At 49.2% G+C, this 12,101-nt stretch overlaps 1 protein-coding gene across 4 annotated transcripts in view; it reads right to left on the reverse strand.

Annotated features, from left to right (window-relative positions):
- Window positions 1–411: 411 nt before the first annotated feature.
- The window catches only part of TOM1L2 (target of myb1 like 2 membrane trafficking protein), a 49,757-nt gene continuing 38,067 nt past the window's right edge, over window positions 412–12,101 (reverse strand). For 2 of the 4 annotated variants that reach the window (XM_015876848.2, XM_015876844.2), the window contains 3 exons: window positions 6,796–6,855; window positions 4,670–4,706; window positions 412–4,247 (listed from right to left, as the gene is read on the reverse strand). In XM_015876848.2, coding sequence (XP_015732334.1) covers window positions 4,099–4,247; window positions 4,670–4,706; window positions 6,796–6,855 — 246 coding nt within the window. In that variant the 3' untranslated portion in view covers window positions 412–4,098. The remainder of the gene's footprint in view (window positions 4,248–4,669; window positions 4,707–6,795; window positions 6,856–12,101) is intronic. The other 2 variants (XM_015876851.2, XM_015876847.2) reach the window with 1 other exon arrangement.

Below are 12,101 nucleotides of genomic sequence, written 5' to 3' on the forward strand. Positions count from 1 at the left end.
TGGGGATAGGGATAGGGATAGGGATGGGGATGGGGATAGGGATAGGGATAGGGATGGGGATAGGGATGGGGATAGGGATAGGGATGGGGATGGGGATAGGGATAGGGATAGGGATAGGGATGGGGATAGGGATAGGGATAGGGATAGGGATAGGGATGGGGACGGGGATAGGGATAGGGATAGGGATAGGGATAGGGATAGGGATGGGGACGGGATGGGGATAGGGATAGGGATGGAATGGGGATGGGGATGCACCGGGTCTGCAGCCCCAAACCCTCCACCTCTCAGCGCGTCCCCGCCGTCACACGGATCCCTCCTGCCCGTCCTCAGCCCCATGTGGGCCGCACGGAGGCTCCTCTCAGGGGCTCCCGAGGGAAGGACGCGACACAACAACGCGACACAAGGCGCAGCTCCGGTCCACACCAGTAGTGTCTTTATTGGAGTATCTCACATGCAGGAACCAAAGTAGAGATGATTTCTGGAACAGGTTAAACGATGGCAGATTAATACAGGTGAACCTTCCCTACGTGAATACAGCAACGTTTTAGTGTTGGGTTTGTTTTTTTTTAAGGTTTGTTTCTCTTTACATCATCGACCTCTTTACAGTTATGGCCCCTTCTCTCCCTACCCCATTCCCAAACAAAAAAATATCCAGTATCTTCAGTAAATAAATATTATCCATTTTACCTGGAAAGCCTACGGCTGTAATATACAGAGAAGCTATGACACAGGTTACATTTGTTGGGTTAACGAGAGCTCATAGGAACATGTACAGAACGAGGAGCCCGTACTCATACGAACACAGAGCAGGTGGGAAGCTGGGCACACAAACCCGCTCACTGCTTCACTGTTTCCATCCCACTGTCCATCCTGAGCTGTTTATCCCAGGGAAGGCTCAGCACAGCCCGGGGTTGGCGTGGAGGAGGCAAACAAGGATGGGGATGGAGGGAGCATCCCTGAGATGTCCTGAAGGCCTCAACACAACCAGGAGGCCGCACACAGCCTGTTCCTTTATGAGCCACCGCGCTGTTTCCTATGAGCAGTTCCCCTCTGAGCCTCACCTGAACACCCCCAATGTCTGTACAGCACGTTGCCACCTCTCACACCTGCCAAAGATGCGGCTGCAACCTACACATAACAATTAAAAAAACAAACTAAAAGGATGTACTTAAATAGAAGCCTTTCATTTCTTACATCTCAGCACACGAAGGGTTAAAAGGTTAAAAACACGCTGGAAAATAAAATAAAACCCCAAAACCACCAACCGAATAAATACCTGAACCTTAGTGCGGGGTTTGATGGGAGCTCAGGGAAGGATCCCGGCAGTGACTTCGTGTCACTGAGCATCACACTGTGCTCTGCCTGCCTGCACAGCGCTGCAATGGGTTCCAATGGAAGCAGCACTGCCTGCAGCTCCATCAGCTCCATCCCTGTTCCAGGAGGGAAAGCCAAGGAAGAAGAAATCCCGAGGTCGCTCTCCAATGTGACAACCCCTCCCCCTTTCCCCATCGGTTTCAGCAGACCACAAGAGGAGGGGGAAGATGAGAGATCCTGATACAGGACACTGGGGAATCTATTCCGTCAGTGCAGCAGGCTGGGGCTGCACCCTCCTTGCTTCCTGCCCGCCTTGCTCCAGCACAGCTCGCCCTGTGGTCCCACAAAGGCCCCTGGGGCCCCAACTTCCCAGCAAAGAACTGGTGGGACCAAAGTGCACCTTATGGTGTTCAGTTATGCTTTGAATTGTGCCAGCATGCACCCCCTCGGCCTCAACCCTCTCACTTCTCTACTTTGCTCCATTCATCACCACCAGCTCTGCAAGCTCCTCCGGAAAGATTCTCCCTATAACGGGAAGGCCCAGAATAGGCTGAATGGGAGCAGCAGGGTGAGCAGCTCCCCTGTGTGCGGGTGCTGGGGGTGAAGCTGGGACACTGCAGGGCTGTGGTAGCAGCCCCGGTGCCATCCTTGCCACTCAGCATCACACGACCACATCCCCACACTGGAACAATGCGATTATCTCCCGGGGCTCGGCAGGGAAGCTGGATTAACGTGCTTAGAATCACCTGATGTGGCCATTTACAGGGTCAATGCGTTTCAAGGATTTAGAAGAGCAAATCCACGCTTCAAACACCCACGGAGCTTTTTGCATTGACAGGAATACCAACAATTCATTCTGCGCTGGTGAGACCGCTCGGGTGATCAGCAGACGCTGCCTGAAATCAAAGCAGCGTCACGACAGAAGGGTCCTCGGGTTCCTGGGAGCTGTGGCTGCAGATGAGGAGCTGCAGGAACTGGCAGCAACGTGCCTGGCAGGCAGCAGCTGAGCACTGCGCTCAGCCCGTGTCAGGGCAGCAGTGCATGCTGCTCCATGCCGGCATTGCATTACTGCTATAGAGAAGATAAAATAGAGAGAGCTGACCTGGGATGGCCTCAAAATCCTGCATTCCCCTCTGCAGATGAATGTGACAGCTCCCAAAAAGCAGCAGTGCTGTGATCCAGCCTTTTGGGAAGAGACGGTGTGCGTCAGAAGCTGCCAAAGCACGGTGTGCCTTGGAGAGCATCTTAGAGCTGAAATTACCAGGCCCAGATAAAAGCTTCTGTCACTTTCCTATCAGCTGTTTATAGTACGGCCTCTCAGTCTAGTGCCTGACAGCTCCACACACACCAGCCCAACATATATCAGCGTTCAGGTCAGCAGGAGCAGGCTGGGCCCCCATGAGAGCTGTCCACCTGATAAGCTGCATCCCTGGCAGGGCAGGAGCTTCTCTCCGCCACATTCCTCTCTCACTGTGACCCCACCACTCTGTGCCTCTGGTTGCTCCCTGGGAACGTGCTGGGGCTGCAGGAGGATGCAGACTGGGGGGACTGCAGCCCTAAAGGAGCTGGGACGGACAAAGGGGCAGAAGTACTGAGAAACACTTGGGATTACAACCAGCATGGTCACAATCACCCAACACTCCCAAGCCCAGAAGGAAAGGAGGGGTTTCACCTCCAGCATAGGCATAGCAAGTCCCTCCATGGTAACTCTGGGCATGCTCACAGACACCTTGGGCAGGTTTGCTGCCCTTCCCATCACAACGAGCACCAAGAGCCCTAACAGCCACGTCAGGGAATCCAGGAACCTCAGTTTGCACCCGGCCTGTCATCAAGTCCCATCCATCTGCAAGGATTCTATTTACAACAGCTGAGACCAACGCAGAGCTCTGCAGTCACTGAAGAAGGAATCTCAGAAAGGAAAAAATAACCTCGCTATTTTAAAAGGCAAACACACCAGTTAAAAACCCTCCTGTGAGAATGCTCTCCCAAAGAGCAAAATGCTTCATGAGCTCACGTTGCAGCATCCATTTAGCTCAGCGTTTTTCATTCCTGACAACTGCCAGAGCTACTGGACACGGCCAACAGACTGCTTTCAAATTAGAGCAAGCCCAGATAAAACACAAGGAAAAAAATACCCTGTGAGATTAAGAATATGAAGTGCTGCACAAAGTGGGGAAAAGCGACCGCCATATGGTACAGGGAGATGTGTGAGTGGGAGAGTAAAGGATTTTAACTTGTGAAGCACATGTTGAAAGGGGAACAGTTGTTCCTTGCTGTCGAATCCGACACGAAAGCCAATACATTAACATTTTATCTAAAAATAAAGACACGCTCCCCCTGCACATTCCAGCTCAGTCAATTACACGCTGATCGACAGAGCAGTCGACTTGGCAGGACCTGCCTACAGAAGAGGATGATCCCTACGCCAACTGAAGGGCAAGGCTGCTCTCTCCCCTCTGGGCTTTTGTTTCAACACAGTGTGATGCAGTCATGCATTCGAAAGGGGTTTTCAGCATCAAGAGCTGGTTTTGTGCAGCTGGGATAGGAAGGAGGGGATTAAGCGAGCGCTGGAAAATCGCGGTCTGGCAGGAAGAGTGTTGGACTTAAACAGAAAGAGTCGGCTTGTGGGGATGGATTGTTGGAGACCGAGAGAGAAGGAAGAAGGAGAAGCAACCTATGAGACTTTGAGGGGGAGAAAGGGTTGTTGTTAGCCAAGTGCTGTGGGAGGACGAGGTGGCTGTACAGCAATGCTCTCCTGCAGAGCACGGGGTGGGACTGCGAGCTTCACAGTGCAAAGAGGGCATCCTCCGAGCGCTCCTGCTTTTTCCTGCTGGAAGGGTTTGTCGGAGGGGTGGGGGCTTCCAGAGGAGGGGACGGCAGGTTGGGGACCATCTCCGCCGCTTTGGCTCGCTCTTCTAAAAACTTGTCAAATTCTGCAATGCAAAAAGAAAAGAGAAGAATGAGGGCTGCACTTCTAGCCCCAGGGACAGAGGTGGGCAGGGTCTGAAGTTCTAATGCCTGTGTGTTCACAGGAGTGGGTATGGACACCTTTTGAGACACCCCAGCCGTGGCAGCAGAGGGAAATGAAACAAACACCACAACGGGAGCAGGGAAACCTCATTCCAAAGGGCTGAGCAGCTCGGGTATGCGTTACTCCTGGCACAAACACAGCACACAGCCAAGATGGCAGGGAAGCACTTACAGCTGGGAGAGCTCCTCATGCAATAAGCACCAACTTTCTGCTCTGAACCAACCTCCTCCTGCCATACTGAGCGCAGAAGTAGGGACCAAAGCAGAGTATTCAGGCTGTATGCCAACCAGGGAACAGCTCACAGCCACAGCCATCTCTGCTTACCTTCGCTGGTCACTCCTTCTTCCAGTTCATCTCCTTTCTGCAATTGGAACAAAAAGGAGAGTGAACACACTGACAGCACTTCACCACTCTTCCCCCTCCCCTCCCCACAGATGCATGTAATGCAGCTGGACAATGCTCATTTCCACACTCTATCTGAGCAGGGTGACCTGGGGGAACTGCACAGCTCCCACATCAGGCTGGTGCTGACTGATGTGCTGCAGGGCAGGAGGAAGCACCAGGGATGCTTCAGAAGATTGCTGGTGGTATCTGGTAGCCAAATTTTCCCTGCTGGACACTAATGGCAGCCCAGTGCTGCTTCCACTTCAGCCAGCAACACTGAGTCAGACCAACACTGGCACCCAGTCCTATGAAAGGACTGCACTTTGCACAATGCCCCCAGATAAAACACACTTCCAGCTGACAAAGTAGTTTGGAACTGGTGTTCTTCCTGGGGGGGTTCATTGCAGATCTCATGCAAAAATGCAGCAGGTTTCCTGGTGTCCGTGCTGTGCACAGACCTGGTCAGGGTGGGCTGGAGGAAGGATCTGCCCACAGGACACAAAGGGTGGGGTGCCATGGGGTCAGCATGTTTCTACCAGCTGTAAATTTCCAACAGTCCTTTAGTGAGGAATGAAGTCCAAGAAGGTGACACCCACGTCAGTCTATTAGGTCATCCAAAATGGACTAAACTGAAACTCAGACGCCTCAACTTGCACCTGCTTTGAAACAGAATAGAGTATGTTGGTGCATGGGCTTTTCCACTGGGGGGGGGGGGGCAGACTGAGCAACCTCACAGCAGTGTCTGATGCCTGACAATGAAATGTCCCTCAGCACCTGCTAGGTTTCTACAGTACAGAGGTTTCCAAAGGGACAAACAGTAGCCCCTGCTTCATGTGCACATGTACTCTTTGTTCCACTGTATCCCAAAAAGGATAAGGAAATAAACAAACATTAGTTAATCTAATCTGCAGCTTCCTCAGCTGGGAAGCAGAGAACTAAGATGAATCTTCAACAACAATGAGGAGGGGAATCCATCTAGGGTCAGGTTATCCATCTAGCTACCCAGGGTGCAGCCGATGCCCAGAGCTCCCTTAGTGTCTCTCCATAAGATTCTCTCCTGACAAATTGATGTAACTGGCAAAGACTTCAGGCAGAGCAGACATGTTAAGTTTTCTGCATTTCTTTGCCCTGAGCTGACAAACCCAATGGCTGCAGGAGCAGGGAGCTGCCTGGGGATAGCCTGTAGTTGGAAGGAGCGATGGAAGGAGCTGATCCTGATGTGAGCACACAGTCTGGTTTGCTCGCAGCACATTTAAAAGAACAGCCTGAACTGCAGCCCATCCCCCAAATGCTCTTTGTTAATCAGAGTCAGGTGCTGATATCAAAAAGGAAACCTGAATTAATGCATTCTGGCTGCACCACTGCCTGGCCCAAATGGGTACTGGTGCAGCAAAACTCCAGGCCAGTGGAAGAGCTACTTTGAGTTCTGTCTTTCATTTGTTTGTTTAATAATTGCCAGGTAATTATCTCTTTAGAGAACTGCAAGTTATTAACGTTGAAGAGACGCCATTATACATTTTTATTGTTATTGTTGTTATGAATCCTATCAAAACTTCCTGCTTGCAGATTTGAACAAAGACTCGCTGATTTGGAAGGAATCTGGGCCTTGACATGGCAGCTCTTAGGAGCATGCCTGGAAGTAAACACGTACCTGGATCCTGCCAAAGCCAACACAGCTTTCACCGTGTGCTTTAGGGCTGGCGGAGAGCACAGGTAAATCTCAGCACGTCTCTGGGGCTGATCTATGAGGTCCAACCCAAATGCTCTGTGATTCTTGGCCTACATGCTTTCCTCCAGACATGACTTCTGGGATTCCTGATTAGGCTGTTGTATGATGTCAGTGTGGGCAGGTGAAAGCAAAGCAACTCAGAGAAACGTTTTGAATTGCTGAACTCAACGCTATCCCCACCTGCTTATATACTCCCCCCAAAAGGACAGAAGCAACACGATTTACAAGCTTTACTGTCTTCTCTTAATGAGAAATGCCAATAAATCAGCAACACGTCGAGAATTATCCATACAAATGCTATTGCCCGTGTGAAAAATGAAAATATAAAGAGTCTCACCACGTCGGTACTGAGCCACTCCTCAATGTCATCCATGACAGAGGACTGTGCAACAGGGATCTAGGGAGTGCAGCGAGAGAACAGCAAGGCAGGCAAACCCAACCACATCCACAACCACGGCCACAGAGCGATGGAAAACGCCAGAAATAAGATTAAAAACAAAAAAACAAAAAACAAAGATGTGAGATGGGCTGGAGAAAAAAGGAAAAAAAAATAAAGAAAAGAAAAAAAGTGACAAAATATAAATGGCATTTCAAATAAAGAAACACTCGGAAAGGAAATGACCAACAACAAGGCTTAAAAACAAAATACAGGAGAAAGATTACGGGGAATGAGGTGACTGGATGGCAGCGCGTGATGCGATGGGTCAATGTCCCGACCACATGTTACAGCCATCAGGATGGGCTGATGATTCTAATCCTGATGGTGGAAAGCTTTTCAGGGTAGAATACTGGATACTGGTTAGGTTTCGAAATGTTAAATTTATACTTCTGTTCTTGTGTTTTTTTTAATGGGTATTAGCCACAATTGAGGGTTAGCACAGAGGGCTCGAAGCCTCCTGGCAAAGCTCAGCTAAAAACAATTTAATTTTCTGGGAAGGTGGAGGCAGCTGGAGACAAACACCATGTTCCACTCCTGGCCCTCCTCCCACTGCACCCAGGGCTCAAATTCAAACAAACCTGGCATGGTTCCTCTGACAGTGGCAGCCCTCTTGGAACAAAGGCAGAAGGACCAAGCTTGTGCAAAGCATGGCGTCACCAAAGTGCAGGCAAGGAGGAGGAAGAGGCAGCAGCTCTGCAGGAGCACAGAGCACAGCTCCTCTCAGCTCCTGCCACGCTGCTCCTTGCAGAACTGCATGGACGGCTCAGCAAAATGGGAACGATGTGCTGCTGTGACAGGAGAGCACACACAGCACTGGGTGCTGCAGTGTGGTTACTGCACAGAGCCGGCGGGCAGCGGCTGGCTTAGCCAGGGGAAATCACTGTGCGTTAGGAAAACCATTTCCTGATGAGCTGCTCAGCTTAAACACAACATCAGGCTGTGCGAGAGGTAAACAGGAAAGCACCACAATAGAGCTAATAAGGACAACCTGCAAAGCGCTTGGAAAGCAATGTCAGGCATGCAGGTGACAGGGCATGGGGCTGGCAGGGCTGTGAGCACTGCGGGGCTGTTGGAGCTCTGCCTGGAAGCTCTGCTGGGAGGAGAGTCGGCAAAGGCTTTGCAGGTGAGGTTACCAGGAGATGCAGCTTCCTTGCCACCATTTAACAGTGCTCTGCAATAATTTTGCCTTCTAAGGTTGGATATTAAGAAACTTATTTCTTCTTGGAAAGAGCACTCAGGTTCTGGCACTGCTGCCCAGGGTGGTGGTGGGGTCACCGTCCCTGGGGGTGTTCCAGAGCCATGGAGATGTGGCACTTGTGGATACAGCGGGATGGGTTGGACGTGTGATCTTAGGGGTCTATTCCAACCTTAATGGTTCTGTGATTCAGTGGGGAAAGGGGTCAAATTAGGGTAAGGGCCCCTTTTTAATTTACAACAGAGCTGAATCATGGACAGCCAATATTGGCACAGCATGAGGGCTATTAACGAGAGCGGAGCCCTCCAGACATCCTCCACCATGTGCCTTTGCAGGGACAAGCTACATCTTGTTGAGCTGACTTGTTAATTTAACAGCTTCGGAAAATCCTGGCTTCAGAGACACAAAGTGAGGAATCTATCCAGCCTACAGCAACCTAAAAACTACTGCCGAAGTCTCACTGCCATCTCTCCTCCTCATTACCTAACAGCGCACACAGCAAGCAATGCTACAGAAGGTGCAGCTTTGGGAGCTGTTGGCAGCTCTGAAAGGTGCCCAAATTTCTTTAAGGATGGTATTAAAAAACGTGTAGGAAGGTGAGGAGGAAATGAGTAGGTTTGGTCTGTTTTTCCATGAATAAAATAAGGGCGTTTCTCTAAAAGGGTGGACCTGGGGTCTGTGTTAGGAACAGGAATCCAAGTAGTGGCTCTCCTGAAAACACAAGAGGTGACTGAAGCAATGATGAGCTCCCAGGGGTGACAGCACTCCCAGGGCTGCAGGAGTCCTCCAGAAACAGCTCAGTTTAGGAGCTGAGGAGCCGTGCTGCTGTATGTTGTAGGACTGTGGGGAAGAAAAGGTTGGGGAAGGAAATCTACATTCAGGCAGCCCTATTTCTTTATATAACAAATAAGAACCTCAGAAGAGCAGAAACACTTTTCCCAGCTCATATACAAGAAGCACAGAGAGCTGTAAGATAAGCATTTGAGCATGTCAGATGTTTGCTGCTCAGCTCTGACCCTTTATAAAGCTTCCCCCATCTTCCATGGCTCTCAGTGTGCATAGAGATAAGCCCAGGAGCTGAACCTACTGCTCCTGCCATGCTCAAACCTCCAATTTATCCTCTCTCAGATGGAGCCCTACTTTCCCCATAAAACATGGGTAAAAACGTATCAGGTTCAATTTGTCCAAATATAAAACAAAGGGGGGAACTTTCAAGAGTAACTGTAAGTTTTCATATGTTTGAACCATAGCACTGTACTATTCAAGGTTTATTTGGGACTGCCCATGTGGAATGTGACTTTCTGCCAGCTGTGTATCTGCCACATCTCCCCCTTCCCAAAGTCTTAAACCAACAACCATGGAGCGGACGTTTGTTAAAGCTAATCCTCAAAACTCAACAGGAGCAACGTGAAAATAAATAAGCTGGTTTACACATTTAAAAAGACAACAGTCTGTGAGAACAAACAGCAGCAGCGGCCGCAGATGGCATGGAAAGGGCTCCAGAATGGGACGGTCCTGTTCATACATGGATTACACAAACATGCATGGTCTGGTGGAGCTCTCAGCTTTGGCCAGACAGCTCCCCACATCGTCAGCGTTGGCTGCAAGAGCTGTTTTTATAGTGATAGTGTGATTTCTTTTAAAAGAGCCTACACTTGCTGTAAATGGAAATTAAGTCACAACGTATTTTTGGGTACTTTAAGTCACCGGCTGTCATTGAAAGATGGGCTCAAAAGGATCATCTCCACAGGTCTGACAGGGAATTGCTGAAGGAGGGCCAGGACAACAAATAGGATGCATCAATCCCTAAGAATCCACAAGAATTCAGAATTCAGGTTCTTCCTTATTTAAATTAGATTGTGTTGGTGTTCTCACTATCAGTCAAAGCCAAAGTATTGCCAATATGTTTCCTCAGAAGTCATAAAATCCAATATTCTACCCTTAAAAAGACAGTTTAAGGTTATTATTATCACATTTCATTTCTATTAAAAAAATGATCCCACTGGAAAAGAAGCCGGGATGAAATGACAATTCAGGTCTCCAGGTGAGCTCATTAATGTTCTTAAAGCGTTTAACAAGATTCATGTTCATTGTTGCTAGACGATTGTCTTGTAGTAGCTTTGTTAATTCCACTTCTTTCCAGATGTTGAACAAAGCTGACACCAACACCTGGTTGGCTGCTATTCATCCCCTTGGTTAGCAGCACTAACAGTTCTGTTATTCCTATAGCTAGAGCACTAGGATAGGTGTTAGCAAGCTGCTCCAGCTTACCCCAACAGCCCTGTGATCTATTTCAAGCTGTTGTGATCTTGAAATAGCTGCCTGGCCTCCATATTAGAACACACTTGGCTTTACAGGTAAGGATTTAATTAGCTACTTGATTACTTGTAACTATGTTTACATATTGCATAGATGGGGAAGGCAAGAGCTCAGGTGCAGTATGTTCCCAGCACAGCCTGCTGCACCCGTACAGCAACCCGCCAGGCAGGGCCCAATAGGCACATCCAGGCAGCGTGTGCCTTCCTTCACCTGGACATCAGCCTTGGCCATGAAGTAAAACAACCTGACAGGTAAAGGAGAACAGGACTTCAGGGCTAGGGAATGTGCCTTCAGAAAGGAGAGGGGACCAACCACGCAGAAGGAATGAGACCTTCATGCAATCCAGTCCCCACAGTGATGACTTGCGTCAGTAATCTCACGTTACCCAACTCATTTCTACATCTTAGATCCTATCTCTCCATTGAAAGTAGACAGCAGCATTCCTCTACGTTTCTAATTAACGTCTCAGCAAAGATTATGTTGAGTGTTTACTCACATATCTTTACAGCTCCACTCTGGCAGTCAGGCTGCGAGGCTGAGGGCTGTCCATACCTGCTGCTGTGAGCTCTGGGTCGCTTTCATTTCCCCTTCACCATTGCCTCAACGTCTGTCCTGATACCATGGTTTAAGCAACACTTGCTCCTTGCTTTTGCAACAAATACCCACTTGGCATGGGAGCAGGCAGGCAGATAATTCTAACCACCAAATATATTCAATGCAAATCACAATTGCAACTGAACTCATGAGAAAGGGAACTGGAATTACTGGCACTAACGTGGGCTGACCTTATGCTAAAGGCTATGGCTAAGTGCTGCTGCTGCAGACCCCCCCTCCCAAAGCATGGCCCAACCTGTAGAACCCAGACCTCAGTCTGCAAGCAGATCCCCCACCGGACAGCTTAGCAACGTCCCTAAGGCATGTTTGAAAAAAGAACATTTTCTGAAGACAGAAATGAGGTTAGCTTTGTGGGCAGAGCTGGAGGGGATAAGCACGGTGCATCTCCATGGACCTGCCAACACCTTGCCAGAACTGAGCTACAGATTAAGCTGAAACAGAAACAGTGCTTCCAAAAGGAGATACACACGGAGCCCTGACTGAGCTGAGCTCCCTCTGCACAGCTGTGCTGGACACACAGAGATGGAGCAGAAAGAGCTCAACACTAAGCTTAGATGTATCCTAACGTGGAAAGAAGAACACGAGGTCATGACAAAAGGATGTGATGACCACTTGGGCAGGTTGCTCTGAGAGCGGGGGCAGTGTCCTTCTTGTGGTCTCACTGCTGTGTAGGCACAGTGAACAGCAGTGTCAGCTTACCCCTCTTATCCCCCTCATCTCTAAAATACAGAAAGTTACTGAAGAATCTGCACACCAGGTTCAGACTGGGGATGCCAGATATCGCACCTGTTTTGCAATTGCTATGAAGTTGTATTAATACACACAGTTAAGAACTATAGCCAGGTAAGAGAGAAACAGAGTTAATGATTAGTGTAGGTTTATTTTAGGTATTTCTCTCTCACATTTAGCATACAAACAAGGTGACAAGCTTGTCAGAGCAGCGACCAGCTGCACAGCCAGCCCCTCTCCCCCCCCCCAGCTCTGTATGCCTCCATGAAGAGTGCAGTATCCTTTTTCCAGACTGAATAACCACAAGCCAATAACAAATATTGTTTGGTTTTTTTTTTCAATAAAG

Source organism: Coturnix japonica, chromosome 14 (genome assembly GCF_001577835.2).
Source record: "Coturnix japonica isolate 7356 chromosome 14, Coturnix japonica 2.1, whole genome shotgun sequence".
NCBI classification, from domain to species: domain Eukaryota; kingdom Metazoa; phylum Chordata; class Aves; order Galliformes; family Phasianidae; genus Coturnix; species Coturnix japonica.